At 44.9% G+C, this 23,975-nt stretch overlaps 1 protein-coding gene across 1 annotated transcript; it reads left to right on the top strand.

Annotated features, from left to right (window-relative positions):
• The first annotated feature begins 161 nt into the window (after positions 1-161).
• actr1b (actin related protein 1B) lies at positions 162-22,281 on the top strand. The gene is made up of 11 exons (XM_041210125.1): positions 162-314; positions 3,886-3,950; positions 4,740-4,815; positions 6,265-6,390; positions 8,682-8,806; positions 9,420-9,636; positions 11,183-11,275; positions 12,093-12,267; positions 13,348-13,409; positions 13,504-13,544; positions 17,187-22,281. The coding sequence occupies exons 1-11, from the start codon at positions 267-269 to the stop codon at positions 17,287-17,289; spliced, it is 1,131 nt and encodes a 376-aa protein (XP_041066059.1). The 5' UTR covers positions 162-266; the 3' UTR covers positions 17,290-22,281.
• Positions 22,282-23,975: the final 1,694 nt, after the last annotated feature.

Genomic DNA, 23,975 nt, shown 5'->3' with positions numbered 1-23,975 from the left:
TTGGATGGCTCTGCCAATCCCTGAGTCGCTCGGGCAAGCTCGCCCCATCAGGACACACGAGCCGGGCAGGCGCAGTGCGGCCGGCCGCGAGGAGGGTGGTGGTTTGGTTGGGGCATGTTTGCGCAGGCGCAGCAGGGCGGGGCTGGCGGGCGGCTTTTTCCGGGTCTGCGCAGGCGCCGAGTGAGCTCTCAGGTTTCTGGGGGTTGTGCGGTCCAGAAGTCGGCGTCGGTGGCGGGGGTGGGAAGGAAAGAAAACCGATTTCGCCGATGGATTCGTACGATATAATCACCAACCAGCCCGTCGTAATCGATAACGTGAGTAGCAGCTCGTTGCCTTCGAAGTCTGGGGCCATCTGGGGGCTGGTCCGGCCGCCACCAGCAGCCTTTAAAGGGATGGTCCCTGCGCTCACCCATTAGTTTCGCCGACAGAAAAGGGGCAGCCTGTTAAAGTCTTGGTGCTGTTTGACCAAATGTTCCCCAGCCCTCCCATAGGGCTCTGCATAGTCGTCTTTCATTGCAGCTCTCTTATTTCACTCTCTCAAAGGGATGTCAGCGAAACTCCTACTCTCACTGACCAGTGAGAGTTTCATCTGGGGTGGAATATATATTTTTTTTTTAAAAATTGAGCATCATCATGCTGAACAGACTCAGCAGGCTGGGCAACATCTGAATGGAGGGAGAAGCAAGAGTTAACTTGACAGGCCAGACTGGAGGAAGTAAAGAGATGTCACAGGTTTTAACTCAGTGCAGGGGCAGGGGGAGGAGCAAACGAAAGGTAAGTCAGGCCTGTGATTGGGGTGTAAGGCAGGAGAGGTGGAATGACCGAGAAAGGACCTGGCAGAGGTGGTGTTGACAATGTGATCAGTCAAGGTGGGCTTTGAGGAGGCTGGGTCAAGCACCTGGGTATCCCTTCCAAGCAGCACGGTGGGTGTACACCCACGTCACAGGAACTGCAGCGGTTTAAGAAGGTGGCTCACCACCGCCTTCTTTCTCAAGGCCGGTTAGAGGCAGGCAATGAAGGGTGCCTTTGCCAGCGATTCCCACATCCCTTGAAAGCTTTGACAGGTGCAGCTGACAACAGTAGAACCATTACCAGAACCTGGGGTCTTCAAAAATAACATAGGAGCAGTAGCTCAAATTCCTGGAGCCTGTTCAGTGCCCTGATTGACAGGGAGGTGGGGAAGGGAGACAAGTCAGCCATAGGGTTGCCAACTGTGATTAAATAAGGTTTGATCACATGACTTGCTCCCCCCCACCCCATTCCAGCTACTAGTTGGTCAGCATATCCATCCTGATAGTGTACCACCTCCCTATGCCACTTGGAAAGCAAAAAGACTCATTGCCCAATTGGATGATGCTTGACTGTCAGCTCAGTGACGACTTTTTGCCCCATTTCCAATATCTTTATATATGGTAAAGAGAAATGTTCAAAGAAGATAAACAAAAATCTTTTTTAATGTCCTGATGTCTTTTCTCCAGGATTGCACATAGCAGTGTACTGGAGATTGATCTCCCATTTCTGGAGACTCCAGGCTGTTCCTGAAGGGTTGGCAACTCTGGTCGGACACATGGGAACACCACCCCCTGGAAGTTTTCCTCCAAGGCATTCCCCATCCTGACTTGGAAATATATTCACTTATTCTGGGTCAGAATCAGCACTGAGGGTGTACCTACACCACATGGATTGCATTGGTTCAAGAATGCAGCTCACCACCACCTTTTCCAGGGCAGTTAGGAATGGGCAATGAATCACCAGCGATGGCCACATCCCATGAATGAATAGAAATAATAAAGTCATTCAGGATCTTATTGCCATTTCCATGTGAGGAAATGCAGACTGGAATGGATGAATCTGGTCATTGTGGACTGCCATCATGAATAAAAATAACCATCAAATCCTCTTGTATCGAAGCAAAATGCTACGGATGCTGGAGATCTGATATAAAAACAAACCGCTGAGAAAATTGAGCAGGTCTGGCAGCGCCTGTGGAGACAGAAAGTGTTCAAACTTCAAATCCAATAGGACTCTTCTTTTGAAAAACATTCACATTGTAATCAACATTAACTCTGCTTCTCCACAGATGCTGCCAGATCAGCTGAATTTTTCCAGCACTTTGTTTTTATTGCATGAAATCCACTGATTGGCATTTAAAAGTGCTTTACGTGTACTCTGAAATGGTTCACTCAGTTTTCTGGGCAACCTGGGATTGGTAATGAATTCACTTTGCAAATGTTTTGAAAACAAATACTTGGAAAAAGGACAGCGAGTGTGCATGTTGGATGAGGATAGATTTGGCGAAAATGATTTTCTGATTGCTCTCTATTCCTGCTTCTGCTCTTGTTCTTCTCTTCCCCTTTCCTGGCCCTGTTTAGTCCTCCCTCCAGGCTTTTAGTTTCTCTGATGGCTCACACAGGAGAAGTAGCCCTTGGACAAAATACTGAAGCCATTGAATCTTGATCAACGTTTGGGTCTTCAGGAAAGAGAGAGGAAAGAAATACATAATCTGCTGGTTTTAATTACGCATTTCCAGCACCAGATAATTTTTGGATTTTTGATTTTTTTTTTTTATTTTGATTTTCAAACAGCTTTAGCTGATATTGCCACTAATTATACAGTGACCCGGCAGCACTTGTCATGGAAGAATTTAATAAGGAAAAGGTTTGAAGAACAAAAGTTCAGAGCCCTGTTTTATGTCAAGCTAAGACATTAGGGCAAGAGGGCACAGGTTCAAACTGACAAGTGCTAAGTTCAGAATTAATGTCCGCATGATGATGATGTGGTTGGCAGTTTTGGATTTTATAAATAGCAGCATCATCTTCAAAAGCAAAGAGATAATGATAGGTTTGGCAGTACAGAAGTGATTTACTTTTCCCAGTGTACATTAAAGGATGCTAAAGCCATTGAGTGTACAAAACAACACATGGTTTTGTCTTTTAAGCAGTGTAATTCCAAGGATTTCTGCTGCACTGCTTTACTCAGAAGTCTAATGTATTGATCGCTGTTGGTATCAAGAAGTTTCAGATTTCAGTTCCAAACTGATCTTTTACTCTGAAGAAGAGTAATGTGGATTCAAAACATTAATTCTATTTTTCTCTCCACAGATGCTGCAGACCTGCTGAGTTTTTCCAGCATTTTCTGTCTTTATTGCCAATTTGAACCTGCATCTCTGTCCTACAGAGTTTAATTTGTGTTGCAAATTAACCTCCTGTGCCATTCATTAGATATTATGTAGGAATTATTAAATGAACAACAGGCCAAGTTCCATCTACTTTACCTTCTGCTATCCTGTAGTTTTATGATAGACAGTTCACATAATCCTGTTATTCTGTGTTTGGGTGTGTGCTTGAGAGAGAGAGCAGGGAGATCAGAAAGATTTTTGAAATTGCCACTGGTATATTGAAAAGGTGTTTATGTCTCTCCTGATATGAGAGCACTGTGGAAGTCTTGGATGGACTGTGCTTGACCCAAATAACCCATAAAAATTGCTCCCAAGTATATCTTGTACAGCTGTTCCAGGGTTCGCTTATTGTGTAAGATTTTGATGGCCCCACAGCACAAGGACCAGGTTCAATCCTTCATCTGGTATCTCTGGGCTGGAGAAAAGGAGAAGGGGAGCACAATCAGCCTGGGTTCCTGGTCCCTCTTCACTGTCTGTTGGCCCAGGCTGGCATGTGCTGATGTGGATCCTGGACAAGAACCAGTCTGGAATTGTGTTTTTACGATTGTGGTGCAGCAGTCTCTGATAGCACATGTTGACTACTTTGTCCTATGATGAATGCTCAGCTGGGTAAGATGCTGGAAGGGAGAGCTGTACTTGTTGGAAAGTTGAAAGGCTCCCTGTGCACTGAGTAACTTTTCTTATCATATTTTCTTTTATCTATCCAGGGTTCAGGGGTTGTCAAAGCTGGATTTGCTGGTGATCAAATACCCAAGTACTGTTTCCCCAATTAGTAAGTATGTTCATATACATTTGTCCACTTGATGGTGCAGTGTGACTATTTAGAAGGCTTTCTTCATTTACTTTGTTTCTGTCAAATCTTTATGTTCATCAAGTGAGAGATGTTAACAGGAAGGACTGTCTGCTGCAAGCATTCCTGAATGAGACCTAGTATTATTGGACGTAACGGAAAGCGCCTTCTACTGTGCTGCAAACATGCTCCTTTCCCCAGGTTTATATGGACCCCAAAAACTCCGCTTGCTTTTTATGTTTACATTTCACACATGCCAGTAATGCTGATGCCTGTCATAGCACGACTGACAATTAGTTCAGTTAGGAGTTGTTTTGTGCTGGGGTCCCTGACGGCTCAGTTGATTAATTATCCAGTAGATGCCAGCTTCCATCCCTGGCTTTGCGCTTTGTTTCTTGACTATGCAGCTTTAGCTAGTAACTAGGTAACTGCCCTTCTTTATTGAGGGATAAATCAGGCTGTTGTCCTTCTGGCAAGTGTGCATGTGCACGAGTATCACTGGAGGACAATGTTGTGCTTCTGTGCCATCTCATATCTGAAAAATGTCCATGCAAGTACGTTCCCTGTCAAACTATACTTTGTAAGCATTAGTGCTGTCAAGAAAGGATGGGAAGTACTTGGAATAAAATGGTTATTAAATGCAGGTTAAACTGATTGTGCAACAGGGGGCATCAGTCAGTGGCTCCAGATGGAGCAAATCCATCCATAACAAAGCCTCACTAATTGTCAGTGTCATCACTGGGCATTAACAATTATTCTGTTTTGACCTAGTGTGGGACGACCAAAGCACGTTCGAGTGATGGCCGGAGCGTTGGAGGGCGATCTGTTCATTGGACCCAAAGCTGAGGTATTGTGCTGGTTCCAGATGTCCACTTTGACAATTAAAATAGCCTTCCTTGTAGAACAAGCAACTGTGAGCTTACAGAAATGTCATGAAGCTGAAGATTTTTCTCCACCCTGAAACTTTATTTTGCAGGTGAACAAAGTTCTTAACAGTGACTTGCTGCATTTCCGCTCCCAGGAACTCCACGTAACTTGTGTAATGTTTGAAACTTTGTTGAACATTTAGCCTTTATCTCTTTCCTGAATATCGGTTTGCGACCTGCGGATTGAATGCTAAATTCCCATGAGTCAGTGGTTCTGCTGAAGGATAAGGAACAGGAGTAAGTCATCCAGTCCCTAACTCTGTCCCACCATTCAATTTTATCATGTCTTAATTCCACCTACCCCACCTTGGCTTGTAAACTGTAATACCCTTGCCGAACAAAAGTGTGTCAATCTCGGCTTTGAAATTTTCAGTTCAACCCCCAGCCTCAAATATTGCTGGTTTATCAAGATTTTTCCAGATTTCCATGACCACCATGTGTGTGAAGTATTTTCTCAGATTATCCATAAATGACCTAGCTGTAATTTTAAAGTTAATGCCCCTTGTTCTGGACTCACCTCCTATAGTTTTACTCTATCCAGCCTTTCAATTCCATTGGTCATCTGTAGTACATAGACTCACAAAGCAGACCTGGGTAATGGTTCATCCCTGGACAATGTTGTGAATGACACTGCTTTGCAAGTGTGCATGATTATTTTAACTCTGCTATTTTTATGAAGTTTTTTAAGTTAAATTTTTGCTGCGGTTAAGTGGCCTTGCAAAGCAGAAGGAAACTAGACAGACCTGTGTTTACTTTGAGGAGGGGTGCCCTGCATTAATTCTGTACTAGTTCCCTGGCTGCAGGGACAAGATCAATGGCTCTCTGTGTAGATTTGCGGATATGGACTGACTTTTCCGATTGCTGTGGTGTCGTGTATATTATTATTGTGTTCTCCTGTGCTGTTGAGTCATAGCAATGCTTCTTGTCTCTGGTCTTTGGCTCCAAGCCCTTTGCTGAAAGTTGCTTAGGAAAACTATGTTTTTTGCTGGTAACTCTGATAACTGGCCCTGACCTATACAGAACCAGAAACCCCCATGTTTTATTGCTGGTACTTACTGAGTTTGCTCAGCAGTGAGAAGGTTGCAGTCACTGACAGTGCCCCTTCTTGACCCAGTGACGCCTTCAGGAAAGCATGTTGATTGGAGGACCGTTTCAGACTCTGCACTGCCCTCCTTATTTGAATCATCCAACACTGCTCACATCACTAAGCACTTAAGAAAAGTAACTGAAGGCAGCTGGCACCCAGCAAGATTCAGCACCTTAGGACAGTCCCTGGGGAGGTGGGGAGATAATGTTTCAGTCGTCTGTTTATTTGTGTGTGCTAATTTTGTTCTTCTCATCCTCGTATCTCCTACTCCTGCCCACATTAGGAGCACCGAGGTTTGCTCTCAATCCGTTATCCCATGGAACACGGCATTGTGCAAGACTGGAATGACATGGAGAGAATCTGGCAGTATGTTTACGGCAAGGACCAACTGCAGACCTTCTCTGAGGAAGTGAGTGTTTGTATTGCAATAGTGATATATTTTCACTTTCCCTTGCGTAATTCTGATGATCCCATACTTCAAACTATTAAGTAGTCCATCTCTTCGATAATATCTCACAGAAGTCCTAATAATCTCTCAGCCATTGCCTTACTATTCTCCACATTCTGGGTATTAAATACAAAATTCTCATCTACAAGTTCCCTCCTCCCACCTTGCATTGAACTCGCTTGTCCACAGATCTCCCCCCTCCTCTTTTCTTCTGGCACCCAATGCTCTTTCCACACTTGATTGCTGTGCTCTCACTTTCTCTCACGCTTTCTCTCTGTACTCTTAATACTAGTGACTGAACCTTCACCCAGCTGTTGTCACTCTTCCTTGAAAAGCTGCCTTAAAACCAGCCTCTTCAATCTTCCCTTCAGCCACCTCTTAACCTCAGTTGTAGTCTGACCCACCATCCCCCCCCACCCCCCTCCGCTCCCCAACTCTAATGTGAGACACTCTAAAGGTATTGCGTAATTGTAAGCTGATTGCAGTTTTGGCATTGATGCTTTAATATGGTCAATTGTATTGAAATGGGCTGCAGGATGGGTACCACTCTCAGTTCTCATTAAAAGTCCTGGTTCCACCTTGGCTCCTTCCCAAGGGAGAGTTTCTGTGCCTGTGCTGAAGCGCCACATTTCACTCCCCAATACCTAAACAAATATTACCCTTTAATGGAGACACATGGTGGTATCACTTCTTTAAATTTTCAAAGGAAAGTTTAAACAGACTTTTGAATCAGCACCCAACCGCAAACTTCGTGTTGGTTGCAGTTAAGACAGGGTGTGATGTCCTAATGGTGTCCAACCACCTCCTTGGGGTTTTGACGTAGCACAACTTGGACGACTTCTCGCCTCGTTCGGACTCCATGGTTTGCATCAGAGTAAAGCCAGACCCGCTCTGCACTGAATCGAACGGAACAGCACAAATGATCCTTACGGTTCCAAGTTAATACTTTGAGGGATTAGTCTGAAGGCTGCCTGCCACATCGGGCTGTGTATCTTCCTGGTAAAGTTGTCTGTGGAGGAATATTCCGCAGTAATTGCTCCAGGTCCAGTTACCTGTTGGAACCTTCCTTTTCTAGTCTTGGCTACGGCTGAGAATTGAGCCCAACGGCACTGTAATTCCTAGCCTGCTGTCTCACAGCAGCTTTGACCCGAGAATCCAAGCCACAGCCCTGCCTGAAATTTGGGTGATGTGCTGATCCAAAGATTCCGAGCAAGAAATTGGGGAGGAATGTGATTGCTACAAAGGAGCAAAATCATGTTCGGAGCGGCAGCGCGACAGTTTCCAAGCGAACTTAAGCTTCCATTTTACGTATTGCATTTTTTTGCCTGATTTTGCACCATACAAGATGCAGGATGTTTGGAACGCTTTGCATTATAGCTGGCAGGACAAGTTAACTTGGCTGTTGCTTGTTATAAACAAGGGCTGTAAGCTTTATAAAGAGAAGCATCGAGTACAAAAGCAAGGAACCAGCATTGAGTGCTTTCAGTTGGATGAGAGGGCAAGAAAAGCTAGTACTGCTGCCCTCAGAGCAGACAAAGTTAAGGCAAGTTTTAATAAGGTGTTCAAAATTATTATAAAGGGTTTGACACAGCAAATAGGAAGAAACTGTTCCCACGAGCAGGAAGGTCAATAACCAGGGAGTACAGATTTCAGGTGATGTGCGAATGAACCAGAGGCAGGATGAGAATTTTTTGCCCACTGAATTATGATGCTCTTGAGTGCACTTAGTGAAAGGTTGGCAGAAACAGATGCTCCGTGGAAGCCTGAGTATACTCAGACCCTGTAACAACTTCTCTTCTGAGGAAAGATGAGTGGAATGTAACATATTGGGTACCTCTTTCAAGGAACTGGCACAGGCAGGATGAACTAATTGGCTTTCTATTCAGCCATCAAAGTCAACGTGAAGCACTTGCAGGTCAGGCACACCACTGTAATGATGCACGGTAAAGCTCACTCTGCACGGCCCATCAAATGTTCCCCAGGTCAGATATGGCAGAGTGCAAAGCTTTCTCTATTCTTCCTTCCCCCAACCATGGACATCAGCCCAACCTCCAAAGGTCGCGTGTGTGTCATCTTTCTTTCCCACGAGTGAGATTGGTGTGGACCCTTGCCTGCTAGGAGCTGGATTGAGATTACCCTAAACTCTGATCATGAAGGTCCCTTTAGAGGAGAAACATAAATATCTGAGCATTGCTAATCTTCCACCCGTGTTGTTGGTAACCCAGGACAAAACTGATCTCTTTGTATTGCAGCATCCAGTGCTCCTCACAGAAGCTCCATTAAATCCAAGCAAAAACCGGGAGAGGGCAGCGGAGGTGTTTTTTGAGTCATTTAACGCCCCTGCACTTTTCATTTCAATGCAAGCTGTTCTGAGTCTGTAAGTTGCCTAAATTGAACTAGTATTTCCGTATTTTCTGACTTGTTTGTGGTTGGGAGTTTTGAACTGCATTGCAACAAGGAACACGAGTGAAGGAATTTGTATGAAAAGTAAAAGCCTTGATGCCTTTGTGTTCCCAATTCTTTGTCCTCTTCCCCTGAACAGACTGACTCTCGTTGGGATATAGCTCCATGGATACCAGCAGCCCTTTAGAAACCCATCCAAAGTGGTCAGTTTTTATCTTGCCAGGCTAGCTGTGAGTGAAGGGTGCCCTGAACAAACCTCATTTTATCCTCACCTGATGCCCTTATGCATGCATTCCCAGCAGGAGTCACTTGATCAGGGCAGAAGCGCTATCTGTTTTATTTTACCTCCACCCCAAGACTGTTGAGACCCAAGTGCTGCACTGCCCTGAGTTATGATAGTTTGCTCAGCACTGACTAGAGGTTGACTTTGACCTCTTCCTGTATCAAGTGGCTCCATGGCACCTAAGTCACCATGTGGCTGGATTTTTAAGTCACTCAAAACGATAGCAGCCTTTCTCTTAAATATTCCTGGTGCTTGAACACTGTGACCCTGCACTGTCAATAAATTTTCTCCATCCTACCTGCAGATATGCCACAGGCCGGACCACAGGCGTAGTGCTTGATGCGGGGGATGGTGTCACTCACGCTGTCCCAATCTACGAGGGCTTTGCCATGCCGCACTCAATCATGAGGGTGGATGTAGCTGGTAGGGATGTATCCCGCTACCTGCGCCTGCTTCTCAGGAAAGAAGGGTACGACTTCCACACAACTGCAGAATTTGAGGTTGTCAAAACAATAAAAGAGGTGGGTGCACTTTTTTCTAATTTATTCATAAATGCAGTGTGGGCATCATTGCCAAGGCCAGCATTTATTCTCCATTACCAAGTGTGCTTGAGAAGGTGCTGTGAGCCATGACCTTCAGCTGTCCATGTAGTGCAGGTAATCGCACAGCGCTGCTAGCTAGGAAGTTCTAGGACTTGTGAAGCAGTGGTGGTGAAAGAATGGGAATATATGCCCAAATCAGGATGGTGTGGAGCTTGGAGGTGCTGGTGGTCCTATGTGGCTGTTTCCCTTGTCCTTTTGGATGGTGTTTTGTCTTGGGTTTGGGGTTTAGATGGGGGTTTCTTTTGGGTTTGCCTGTTATCCTAAGAATGCTGCATAGACTGTTATTTGTAAAAACCATTCACGTTTATTTACAGATCTATGTATATCTTAATACTCTACAGGAGGATGTACTTCTGCTTCCCATTAGATCTCAGTCTTTTCTTCATGTGACATTACATCACAGTTACATCAGTATCAGGTGTTGCTGATGTTAACCCTTAGCTTTACAGATGGTAGCGGGAAAGCCCTCGCCCCTTGTCCAAATGAGCATTGTTGCATCTGGTGAGTCAGTCTATCAGTTGTTTATTTCACCGAGGCATTAAACCTCACCCAACGCCTGCAAGTCATGGGATCATGATCCAAAATGGTTACCCCTGGATCAGTCTCATTTCCATAAATCTATGATGGGGTGAGGGGGGTGTTTGGGGTGGCACCAAATCTAGCGCTTATCCTGGCAGTAACTTGAGGACACCCATGTTAGCACAGATTGATGGGTTTTGTCTTGGGTTCGGGGTCTAGATGGGGGTTTCTTTTGGGTTTGCCTGTTACTCTAAGAATGCTGCATAGACTGTTATTTGTAAAAACCATTCACGTTTATTTACAGATCTATGTATATCTTAATACTCTACAGGAGGATGTACTTCTGCTTCCCATTAGATCATTAGGTGCATGTGACAGGGTGCGGGTGGTTCAATGTTTTTGACTGCTGCACTGTTTGGCCTGATATTCCCCACTCCCCATTTCAGAAGACAAGGTGCACACACACACAGTGCAAAACCCTGACCACTTTCTTGTGATTCAGCTGCTCACCATGGTGAGCCAAGCTTATTGCTTTTAACGTGTTTATATTATGTGGCGTGAGATGACTCTTCAGACACACAGCTTGCAACTGCATGTCTCACCCCTGGGATTTGTACGATGTTGACAGTTCTTTTTATAGCTATTCCTCACTGGTGAGTCAGTGATTTCAGCACTGCTTCTGCACACCCTTGAACTTGAATACAGCATCATTCCACAGAGAAAACCCATCACAAACCCGACACAGATCCCCATCACGGAGATTGCGCAATGTGTCTGCGTGCCAATTGCAGCTACAAGTTAGGTTTTAAATACAGTCGATTGTAATGTTTCAATGCTTTGTAAATGACAATTAGACTGTTCTCTTGCACACAGATATTTGTATTTCAGCAGATATATTTCAAGTACTGTGGTTTGGGCAAAAATTGTAATTTTTTTTGCTTTACAGCGGGCCTGTTACCTTTCTATAAACCCACAGAAAGATGAGACGTTAGAGACTGAGAAAGCACAGTACACCCTACCTGACGGGAGCACTTTAGAGGTACTGTTGGAAAAATAGTTACCACAACTTGGTCACACAATGATTGGAGAGATATAATCCCTTGCATCATGATCGCTCTCCGTTTATCATCACTAATCTCCTGTAGGTGTTGTGTTACATAAGAATCCAATCCTGTCCGCCCTGACAATCCTCCTGGAACTCATGCGAGTGGTCATTCTTCATGTCTGAACCTGCATGGTGACCATCAGCAGGCAATTTGATATGCAAGGCATCATCCAACTCCTATCTTGTCCTTGCCTGACTTGCACGTATGCAGCAGAATCATATGATCGTCATCATGAGTGGAAATCCTGACTGATGTCTTTATCCTTTCCATAGCCTAGGGTTTCTGGCCTGACTGAAGTTATCTAATTCGGCCAAAAAATTGATCTTGGGACCTGTCGTGTTGGCACCGCACACGATGATGAAAGCGCTGGTTCCATTGATAAAGTCATTGCCTATGGATGTTTGCATGCAAGCTATTACAGGCTGAATTCACAGTTTGTCCCATAAATAATTATTGGCTAAAAACAAAAAAACTGCGGATGCTGGAAATCCAAAACAAAAACAAAAACAAAAACAGAATTACCTGGAAAAACTCAGCAGGTCTGGCAGCATCGGCGGAGAAGAAAAGAGTTGACGTTTCGAGTCCTCATGACCCCGAAGGGTCATGAGGACTCGAAACGTCAACTCAATAATTATTGGCTGCTTGACAAGATCAAAACATACCTTAAAGCTGCCCAATTACAGGTAAATCTGTGCGAATGTGGCATTTAATCATCATGTCTAATGAGCTCTTGTTTGTTGGCTGCCGCAGGTGGGACCTGCCCGATTCCGAGCCCCAGAGTTGCTCTTTAAGCCTGACCTGATCGGAGACGAGAGTGAAGGAATACATGAAGTGCTGGCCTTTGCTATTCAGAAGTCAGACATGGACCTGCGCAGGACGTTATTCTGCAATATTGTCCTCTCTGGAGGTTCCACCCTGTTCAAAGGTGCTCACAGGATGCGTTCCATCTAACTGTAGATGACTTTTATACCAGTGTGTATTTCAAAATATTCCCATGAATCTGTGAAGCTGGCATCGGGTGGCGGTTGTTAGTTCAAAAGGAGTCTTCAAAAGGGAATTGGATAAATATTTTAATGAAGAAGTGCGGGGATATGGGGAAGGATCAGGGGAATGGGACTAACTGGAGTGGTCTTTAAAAGTGAATTGGCGCACACTCAGTGGTTCCTTCTGTGTTTCTTTTGTATAACATTTAAAGGCTGCAATCTTGGTAGAGGGCTACAGAATGCTGCAAGATGTTGCTCCTAATTGTAGAATAGCAGAGTAAGCATTCTTGGTTCAGGTGCAGTATGAAGCTTCCTCCAGGACTGTGTGCTTCAGTCTCAACCTCAGAAGAGCACCTGAGTTCATACAGACTTATAGACAGTTTCCTGCTGCGAAGTCATTCCCACTGGGGACTGAGCTCCAAGGAGTATTCAGAAGGGAATATTTTAGCCAACAGATAGATATCAGCAGGACAGCTTAAGGCCATGTTTATGGGATAAAAGCCAAATGCCACCCAGCATCAGTTGACTAAAATCTTCGTTGTAATCGGAAAAACTAAATCCTTGGCTTGACCTGATTTCCTCAAGTACGCTCACTGTACAGGCCGGAGGGGCTTATGCCGATAGTCCACGTGATCAGTCACAGACTCTGCATGTGTTGACTTTGCTGAGGCGGATGGTACTTGCTGTTCAGTCTGATCCAGAAAAGTCGACTGGCCCATGCCTCCGGGAATGCAGAAAGATGTACTAAACTCATCAGAGGCCTTGAGGGTGCTCTGGCGCTATGCGGCTTCCATTGTCCCCCACCCCACGCAACCCCCCTCCCCTCTCCACCCCCTACCTCCCTCCCCCCACCACACAAACCATTCCCTCAAACAAGTCTGAGGGATAGCTGGGCTCTCCCGCTGATGGAAGCGCACTGCACATCGTTACTGCGACCGCAGTCTCCACTCCAGCAGGATCGACCAGAAACTCCCACCCCAAAACACTGGAAGAGCCTCAATCTGAGTTTTATTGCTTTTCAGGTTTTGGTGACCGGTTACTCAGTGAGGTGAAGAAGCTGGCTCCGAAAGACGTGAAAATAAAGGTATGAGTGCAGGTTTTAACTTGTTGCCTGATAGCCAGGTGCTGGAGTTATTGTAATGCACGCTAGTTGTTTACAAATTTGTGTTTCTTTGCAGATCTCCGCACCACAGGAAAGACTGTACTCCACGTGGATCGGGTAAGTGCTTGCATGAGTTGGGATCCAGGTATTTGAAGAGGCAGCGGCTTTGATTCAATTTGCCTGGAGTGAGTTAAGGGATGTTGTTGCCTTGGAATCTAAGTTTTCTGCCCAGGTCAGATTCAAAACTAGGTGGAGCTCCCTCTGTACTGTCCCATCATGTTTCCCGGAGGGATGTAGTCTGGGTTACGTGCAGCATAGAGCTCCCTCTATGCTTGCCCACCAAATGTTCAGTTGCAGAGAAAAGCCCCCAGTTCTCTGTCCCAATAAAGCACTGGCTGCTTTATGCCAGTTAGAACCTGAGTTAAAATGACCCAAACTCACTTTTCTCTCTGGACCTCTGTAGCCACAGGAGTGGTGTGAGCCCAGCTGATGGGGGAATCGCTCACACCTAGAGGCTTGGTATATAGGGCCAGGGGCAGTGAGTGAATTGCTGCAGTGCGCTTAGTTAAAAATGAATTTCCCTCCTTTCAGTTGGAACACAATTTGTAATTCTACTTTAATTAAAACCTGTCAGACAGTTAAAATTTATTCATTCGTTCAAAGCTCATTATTTGGTTTCTCCTTTTTTGTTTTGCTTTCTAAAAACAAAAAGCTCCCTTACAACCACCACCCAAAGCCTGTCGGTAAGAGGCAGACTCCAAGGGTTGCTGATGCCAGGATATACAGGAATGGCAACAGAATGGTTGTCATCCAGGGATGTGGATAGGGTGACCAAATTTTAAAAGTCAGAACTGGAACACATTGAAAAGCCTTGGGAAAACAGGGCACAATGGTTAGACCAGTCTTCATTCATTACTTCAATTTGCACACTAGGTTCAAACAATAGACATTTAAGCTAGAAGCTGGATTTCCAAATGTGGAAGATTTTGTTTGCACCCAGAGTCTCAAGCAGCAAAGAAGGCAATCTTGCCATGAGAAGCTTGGCCCAACCAAACTTGCTTGTCACCTTCCTCAGTGCTGATTGGTGGTTTACCGATGGGTGCTGACCGACTGCCTCTCCGAGTGCAGCTTGCAGTTGGCGGACGCTGCTGTCCAGCTTCTGTCATCAACCAGAGGCTGATTGCCTCCCAGTTCCCAGGTGATCATGGGGATGAACTGAAAGGAGTCATGGGGGTAAGTAACCCCCTTGACCTCCTATAATTTTCGACCAGCACCATTACCCCAATTATTTCACAAACATTTTGCATTCAGTCGCCTTCAGAGTGATTTTTCACCTAATCATTTCAAACAGCAAGAGTGTTTTCACACAATTCAGTAAAAAGCAAATTCTTTCCAACTTCCTCACTCAAGAACTTAAATGCTCTGGACCCTAGTCGGTAAATAAGGTGACTGCTGTCCTAAAGTAAGCCATGAAGTGCCTGGCAGTTTTCAAGGAGCAGGAAGTGTTTCCTCATGTGATGCACTGGATATTGTTTCTGCCTTCCCAAGCTCTTGAACTTGAACCATAACAAGTCCAGGCTCCAGTGAGACTGAGTCCTGCTTCCCCACGTTCCAAACGACTTGCTTTGTGCTGAGAAACACTCACCACTCTGCTTTTTGTATCTCTAACAAACATAGTCCATGCCCTCAGCCATCTGCAAACCAGCACAGCCTGAATGACAACGTTGTTTCTCAGGCTCACAGCCCCACCCATACTCTGAAGGTCAGAAAACAGTAACCTCTATTAGGCCCCAATAATGCTCTCACACCAGCGCGCCCATGGTATCTCTGAGTGGCCATTCAGATTATTCTGACTGGATTGCCAGTTGGCACTTGGCGAACAAGGGGAACAAAAAAGTTTGCACCCAGTTCTGGATGCCAGTGATGAACATTTCTGTGCATGCGGGTATGCACGGTTGGCATTCCAGTTCTGAAAATGCACCAAAGCACAAGAGGGGTTATTTTTGGATTTGCCAACAGCAGATGGAACATAAGGAACAGGGTGAAGGGGAGGGGACTCCCGGGAGCGAAAGTGAAGAGGAAACCGGGTCATTGGAGCAATTTGGAAAAATTGTCGAGACACCGGGATGTTTCATGAAAAACGAGACATCTGGTCACCCAAGGATTGGACTAATGCTCCATAGATGGGGGTTCTAACCCGCCGTGTAAACTGGGGAATTTTAAATTCAATTTATTAAGCAAACTGGAATAAAAAGAATGAGTCGTGGTGATTGTGAAATTAGCGGATTACCATAAACGCCCATCTGGTTCCCTGATGCCGTTTAGGTTCTGAAATGTCTGGAGCCTTTGTCCAAACCTGGGCAAAGGTGCTGAATTTCAGAGGTAAGAGTGATCGCTCTTGATGTCAAGGTAGCATTTGACCGAGTGTGGCATCAAGAAACACTGTCGAAATTCAAGTGAATGGGAATCAGGAGGCAAACTGGCTTGAATCATATCTCGTAGAAAGGAATATCGTAGTGATTGTTGGAGGCCAGTCATCTCAGTTCCAGGCTATCTCTGCATGAATCCCTCAGAGCAGTGCCAGCGGTCTAACCATCTGCAGTTGCTTCATCAAATGATCATCCTTCCATCGTAAGATCTGACAGGAGCATGTGCTGACCCTTGCACAGTGTTCAGTTCCATTTCTGACTCCTCAGATAATGAAGCACTCTGCACCTGCATGCATTAGGACCTGAACAACATTGAGGCTTGAATTAATAAGTGGCAAGAAACTTGTATGCCTTTCAAGTGCTGGGCAATGGCCAACTTCAATCTCACCACATTCTCTCTATGCTCAATGGCATTATAAAATTCCCAACAACAACATTACAGGGGGTCATCATTGACCAGAAACTGAACTGGACTAGCCATATAAATATTGTGGCTACAAGAGCTGGTCAGAGGCTCTTCTGTGGTGAATAACTCACCTCCTGACTCCCCACCATCTACAAGGCACAAGTCAGGAGATGTGATGGAATTACCTCCATTTGCTTGGATGAGTGCAGCTCCAACAACACTTGAAGCTCAATACATCCAGGACAAAGCAGCCCGCTTTATCAGCACCGTGCACACCAACTTAAGCACTCACTCCCTCCATCACTGACATGCAGTGGCAACAGTGTGTACCGTCTACAAGATGCACTGTAGCAGCTTGCCAAGGCTGACGGCACTTTCCAAACCTGGGGGCCTCTACCACCTAGAAGAAAAAGGGCAGGAGGTGCATGGGAACACCACCCCAAGCCCCACATAATTCTGATTTGGAAATATGTTGCTGTTCCTTCACTGTCAATGATTCAAAATCCTAGAGCATACCGTACTGTCCACAAGGTGCAATGTTGACAGCACCTACACTGCATGGACAGCAGTGGTTCAAGAAAGTGGCTCACCACCTTTTCTTCAGGGATGATTAGCAATGGGCAACAAATGCTGCCCTTGCCAGTGACGCCTACATTCCCCAAACAGAGAAGAAAAAATGATAGACCCTCGGTTTGAAACTTGGTTCAACTTTCTCTCTCTCCCTAGGCCAGGGATACTAAAACTCAGTAATATAGCAACCTCTAATATCCTGGTTGTGACCAGATAGCTCTACAAGCAGCAGAAAGAACTTGGTGCCTCTCTCGTTAATATTACTGCCTGCTGTGCCTTAAAGCGTTGAATCATCTGGGTCCGTGGCTCATTGTTTTTAAAATCCAGGTTCTTTGAATTCTTTTCTTCCCACAGTGGATCGATCCTCGCTTCCTTGGATACATTTAAGAAAATGTGGGTGTCAAAGAAAGAGTATGAGGAGGACGGGACGCGTGCAATCCACCGGAAGACATTTTAACGTTGCTGGAACCATGTGAAGTTGGCGTGCTGCTGTGTAAGCTTCGTCTCCTATCTGTACAACATAACCATGCAGAATGAGTAATGGACAAGTAATATGAGAATTTTTGATGTACGCAAAGAGAAGGTTTGGACACCACTTATCAAAACAAACTTGCCCTATCTACCCCCTTCAGGATTTGTGTATATTGAATGTTCCATTTTGATTTCACTGCTGTGGGGGAGAATTTTAGGCCAATACTTGGCATTGGTTTCAACCTTGTCAACGTTATCTGCATTTGTTCAATGAAGGAAATTATGTAATTTAACATGTTTGACCCCTGCTCTAACCGCCCCCCCCTCCTCCTCCTCCTCCCCCTACCAATTTTGTAAATGCACAAGGGCATGAGTAGATTGCTGTTCAGAAGATCTTCTTATTAACAGCTTGGCTGGGAGTGCAAGCAGGAAATGGAAAACTGCTGGGACCAGAGTTGTGTGTCCATGGGCATTCCCGCCTACAGAGAAGGCTCAGCTAAGTATTTTGTGGTTCCTTTCTCTGCTTGCTGTGAACAGCACTACACATGTTAAGTGCTGTGAGCAGCAAATGGTTAACATGTTAAACACAGGATCAAGCACTTTACTTGCAGGGGCTGGGGAGGGAACGTGGTGGCAGTCTGAGGACCACTTGACTATCGTCGCAGATTTAGTCTCGCACTGAATAAAATTATTGAAGGAATATTTCATAACTGATAATCATTATTACTATTACAGTGTAAATAACTAGTTGATTTCCTGGAAAAACTAATGGGTTTTAAATTCTCCCTGTCGTCTTCTTCCCCCCCGCCCCCCCAACTCTTACCTGAAATATTTAAGGAATTGATTCCTGATTATGTAATAACTGTTCTTCATTAGGAAGAGAAAACCATTTTGTTTCCAATTGGGAAATTTAAAAATTGAACTGACATATTGCTCACAAACCAGGCTACTTAGGAGCAGTTTCAGTGGTTAAATACAGCTACCCAGCTTCAGTTTAATACTTACCTTTGGGAACTGCATTTGGTGGAAAAACTGACATCCAATAAATTGCTTGTGAGAGATTAGTTCTGTAGCTTAAAAAGGGAGATTTGGTTTGGAGTGGTTGCTATGCTGAACGTGTTTGTGAAGCAGTATTGCACTGGGATCTAATGGGGCTTGGACTTAAATCTGCAGCACTTGTAATGTGGTCCTATCTCCCCTCTACTTGTTGCCCTTGACTAGCTTGCTGCTTCAACGTACCTCCCCACTTGTGGCCTATCAGTTATTGATGTTGCCTGCGATGGGAATCGGCACATAACAGCACAGTACAGGCAAAAGCTGTTCCCGCCAGCTGTTGGTGCAAGGACTTCAGGGCACAGATTTGAGGTTTTGGGCATGAGATGCAGGGAGGATGTGACGGACAACTTTATTCCACATTGAGCGTTATGGAGATGGAACTCTCTGCCTACAAGGTTGGTGGAAGTGGAGACTGGATGATTTCAAAAAGAAATTATACAAGCATTTGAGACAAGTGAAGTTGTAGGATGACTGGCATAGATTAGGGGAATTTGAGTGATAGATTTCTCTACAGGCATGGACTCAGTTGGCTGAATGGCCTCCTGTGCCACAATGATTATGACCCTATGACATGGAAATCTTTGCATGGTATTGGGAGGCTGGGTTATCATAGTTTCCATGCAGGAGGGTGAACCTCAGCTAAAATAACTGCTACAAAGGCAGAAGCAGACCGCTGGAAACGCTGGCAATCTGAAGTAAAATGGAATATGATGGAAACACTGAGCAAGTCAGGCAGTATCTGGAGAGAGAATTAGTGTTAACCTTTCAGGTCAATCTTTCGTGAGAATGGGAAAAAGTTGGCAATGTAACAGGTTTTCAGGAAGTGCAGAGGCAGGGAAAGGGGTGGGGGAGCCAAGAATGAAAAGTAAACTCTCGAGATAGGTTAAAAGGCAGGGAGAGTAAGTGACTCGAGGAATGATGGTTCAGTACAACAAGAGGGTGGGAATGGGACAAGTAAATAATCAAAGGGTAGAGAGGGGCTGTAAACAGTAGAATCATTCCCAGCAGTTGCTTTCAGGAAAAATGGAGAGCAGTAGTATGAGCCGAAATTGTTGGACTCGAGTTTGGAAGCCCAAGGCCCTCACGAAAAGACATAGTGTTGTTCCTCAAGCTTCATTGGAGCAGTGTCAGAGGAGACTAAACACGTTGGGTGACCGGCCTGCAGAACACTTCTCTTTTAGTCTGCAAGCATGACCCTGAACTTCTGGTTGCCTGTCTTTTTAATGCTCCACCCCGCTCCTACTTGGACTTCTTTGTCCTCAGCCTCCTCCACTTTTCTAACGAAGATAAATGTGAGCTTTAGGAACAAAGGCATTTGACAGTCTTCATAATTCAACGAGTTGGACACCAATTTCAGATCACAATTTCTGCCCCCAGTTTTTAGGACGACAGGTGTCAATGACTGTTATGCTCTTACTTTTCGCTCCTCCAGTGGACCCATCTTTTTTTCCCGTTGGCCCAGTACCATTTCCCTTTGCCATGCACCATCATCCCTTTTATTATTTAATCTTTTCTGTCATCTATTCTATCACAGTTCTTCCCTTTTGTCCTTCATCTGCACCGCACCTCCTCCCAACTCACCTTTGCCTGCTTACAACCGGTTACCTCTCAAATGTTTACCAGTTGTGATGATAGGGAATAGGCCTGAAACCTCACTCTCTTTCTCTTTCCAGAAACTGTCGGACTGGCTGAGTTTTTCCAGCATTTTATGTTTTCACTGCCAGGCGTTCATGTCGCAAATTCTTTTATCTTACAGTCAGTGATGTCCACATGGCTGCTACTCACAGTGGCACAATTGAAACCTGTAGCTCACCATGTGGCAAAGTACAGGCTGAGGGCCCACATTCCATCACTCTGGTGCAGCACACTGTGGCATTGTTGGGGTTCTGTGATAAGGGGTTGCTTGGGATTTTGACTCTCTGCACCTTGTTACTAACTAACCCTGCTGATACTAACTAACCCTGCCTGATGGCATGCCATGCAGGAGAGATCCACAAGTTACTTAGACGATTTAGTCAATGTTTCATACAGAGTAAGCGTTCAAGTAAATTAGAAACCCCAGCATTTATTTGTGGCCTTTGAGCTGCCTTTCTGCCCCCTGTAACCAGGGGTGGGTGTATTTTATTTTGAATGGAAGTTTGTCTCGTAAAGATAATTTGGGTTGTTGTCCTTTATTCTGTGTCACTTGCCAATCTTGGGTCGGCCCCCCCATTCTCAGGAGCCACGACTGGATTCTGCTGACTCTTGGAGGGCTCCCCTTCAGGAAGCTCTCCCTCGCCTTGGCAGCCACAAGGCGCCTCACTATAGCTGAGCGGTGATGAGTGAGCACGACAATCCAGAGGCTGCAGTAAGAAGTTCCATGAGCTGGGAGCAACAAACAATGCAACATAAGGTAATCTTAGGCATGGAGCCTGCTTGCCATTTTTGCACCAATCTTATTGTAAAGATTGAATAAGTATTGGCATGCCGCCTTATTGTTTCCCTTCACTTCAATCCATGAGACAGTGCTCCGTCAGTTTTTGTCCTAAGAGTCTTAAGTCTTCAAATTTACTTGAGGCTGATTTTCAAGTTTGAGAAAGTACTTGGTAAAGGTGATCACTTGTCCTTCCAGCTCTTTACCCAGCTAATGCACACAACAGGCAACTCTTGATGGTCTTGTCCTTAATAGTGGCCCTCTATAGGTTGGCAATTCATTGAGCCTGAGGGCTTTAATCCATGAGAATTTGGCAGGTATCTGCCATATCCACCCTTGCGAACCACTGGCATGAGACCATAAGATACAGGAGCAGAAGTAGGCCATTCGGCCCATCAAGTCTGATCTGCCATTCAATGAGATCATGGCTGATCCAATAATCCTCAACTCCACTTTCCTGCCTTTTTCCCCCTAACCCTTGATTCCCTTACTGAGTAAATATCTGTCTATCTCAGCCTTGAATATACATAACAACCCAGCCTCTACAGCCCTCTGCGGTAAAGAATTCCACAGATTCACTACCCTCTGAGACAAGAAATTCTTCCTCATCTCTATCTTAAATAGGCAAACCCTTACTCTGAGGTTATGCACTCTGGTCCTAGACTTTCTCAGAAGGGGAAACAACCTCTGTCTCTCATGAGATAGTTGCTTGCATTGGTTTGTTGACCAGATGGTTGGGTTAAACTCGATGGCTTCAGGAACTTAGCGCATTGCATACCAGGGGGTGGCACTCGCTTTGTGGATTGCGCAGTGCAACAGTTGGGATTCTTTACTCTGTTTCCTTGACTTGCACCTCCATTTAAACTGGCTAATGCCAACTTAGAAAGCTGAGAGTAAAAGCCAGGTGTCCACGCCAGTTCTATTCAGCGTGCCGTACATATGAAAAGGTGTCAGGTGTCATAGTCGATCTCAACTGCGGTTTCAGAGTGAGTTACCAATAAGCTCAGCAGTTCTTGGCTTGGTGGGAAAATTCATGTAGGGCTCTCACTCCTGATCAGAATCTTTGGATGATCCCCTCAACTCCCCGCCCCCACCCCCAGCATGAGCATTGGGCAGAGAACAAGGTTGGCTGTGATGTGTTCCGAAGAGCCTACCGATACTCGCTGTCAGACTCGCAGATGGAGAATGGGCTATTGGCAATGTACCAGAGGTCTCCTTGAAAGCACATGTGAGCATGATGTGTCTCTGAAGCATGAATTGGGGTAAGAGTTATGTGACGTAGCACGAAAAGTAGTTTTAAATCAACTTGCAGAGAAGTTAACGGTCTGTTGAAGAATTCTGATTCCTGTCATTTTGCCTCCCTCTGCCAAGCATTTCAGAATATGTCGGTACTGCAGTGCCTTTAACCTTGTTCAAAGAGGTGTGGAAAGTCTGGGAATTAAACTGGCACCAGTAAGGTTTACCTCACATGTATTTAAAATAATATAAATAAAAAGCATTTAAATGAGACCAATGTGACTTTTTGATCTACTAAAGTGGTGCCCATGGAATTTTGTAAACAAATACCACTTTTTTTCTCCCTACTATCTATCCTGTCCCATTTGAATTAACACTTGGTAATGTTTTTAGCAGCATGGGCTAAAGGTTCAATGCGTGATGTGGGACTGGGCCCTGCACACCAGAAGGTCACCAGTTCCAGCCCTGGAATCCAGGCAGCTTGTCTCAACTAGTTTCAATGTTGCAGTTTTGCACTTACTCTTAAACTCTCAGGGAATGCAAACGTGTGGAGAGGGCCCCAGGTTACAGCAGGAAATTGACCAGCCACTTCTAAGCACAGTTATGAATATAAGAACAGGACTCAGCTCTTTAGTCTCTGAAGGAGAGATGGTGGCATAGTGGTAACGTCACTGGACTAGTAATCCAGAGGTTCATGTTATGTCAATAACTTAAAAGACCTGTGGTCATGGAATTTTGTTATCTCATTTATTTTGACCTGCTTTTATAGTTGGGAGCCTGTGGCTTTAAATGCTGAAATATTCTACTCTGCACTTAACTCCAGTCCAGAACCTAAATAAATCTTTAATGTGTATAAAGGGAAAGCAAACTGTGTGTTTTAGGTAGAGGGAAGGAACTGGGATAAAACAAGCCTTTTGCACACTCGCCCTGAATCCCTGCAGCTAAATTTAGCACATCTTGTTACTACAGTGGCCTAACTCTGCGTAAGTTAGGCTGCTTGAACCTGAGATATCTCTTTTGTCCAATGTTACACCACACCAGATAGTCCATTTCAGACCTCTCACCATGGTAATCCATCAGAAAATGGTTTTACTTTCTAATTGGGTGATATCTAGCACCTTGGAGAAGGAGAATACAATGGACAGGACGGTTAATATTTTGTAATAACCATGTCAGTCATAGCTCAGTGATAGCCCTCTTGGGTCTCAGGTGGGTTCGAGTACCGCACCGGAGATTTGAGTAGCTAGTCTAGGCTAACAATCCAGTGTAGTACTCACGGAGTGCCTCACTGCCTGAGGTGCCATCTTGCATATGAGATATAATGTCTTACTTTTGGGTGGATGCAAAAGATCCCATGGCACTATTTCAAAGGAAAGCAAGGGAGTTCGCCATCTGGCCAATATACATTCTTCAAACCGCATAGCGAAAGAAGATTATCTGGTCATTATCAAGTTGCTGTATGCCTGAGCTTGCTGTGAGCAAGTTGGCTGTTTTGTTTCATACATTACAATGGTGACCACACTTCAGTCATATTTCTTAAAGCATTTGGGATATTCTGAGGTTGTGAAGGGTGGTTTATAAGTGCAACAACATTTTGTATAATTTTATCATTGATAAACTCAGGTGAGGGGCTGGCAGAGTCGAAAGGTTGACAAAATCAGGACTCTGTGTTTGCGCAATGCCAAGTTTGTAGGAAGAAGGCAAGGCTTTGGGGAAAATGAGACATTCCCACACTTTGGAGCTCTTGGGAAGGCAGAGTAAGAGGAGGAGACATTGAGAGTCAGCATTTCAATGCAGGGTGTTTTTGCAGTTTGTGAGGAACAGCAAAGATTGGAGAAACAATGAGCAGAGTTGCAGCAGTGTGCCAGTCACTAAGCTGAGGAACTAGTTCCATCGACTAGACTTAAAATAAAACGTTAATGGAATCTAATTCTCTCAGCCCAATGCTGAACCTGATGCAAATTTGG

Source organism: Carcharodon carcharias, chromosome 17 (assembly GCF_017639515.1).
Source record: "Carcharodon carcharias isolate sCarCar2 chromosome 17, sCarCar2.pri, whole genome shotgun sequence".
In the NCBI taxonomy this organism is placed as follows: Eukaryota; Metazoa; Chordata; class Chondrichthyes; order Lamniformes; family Lamnidae; genus Carcharodon; species Carcharodon carcharias.
Note: the sequence above shows the minus strand (reverse complement) of the source record. Positions and strands in the feature narration are given on the sequence as shown.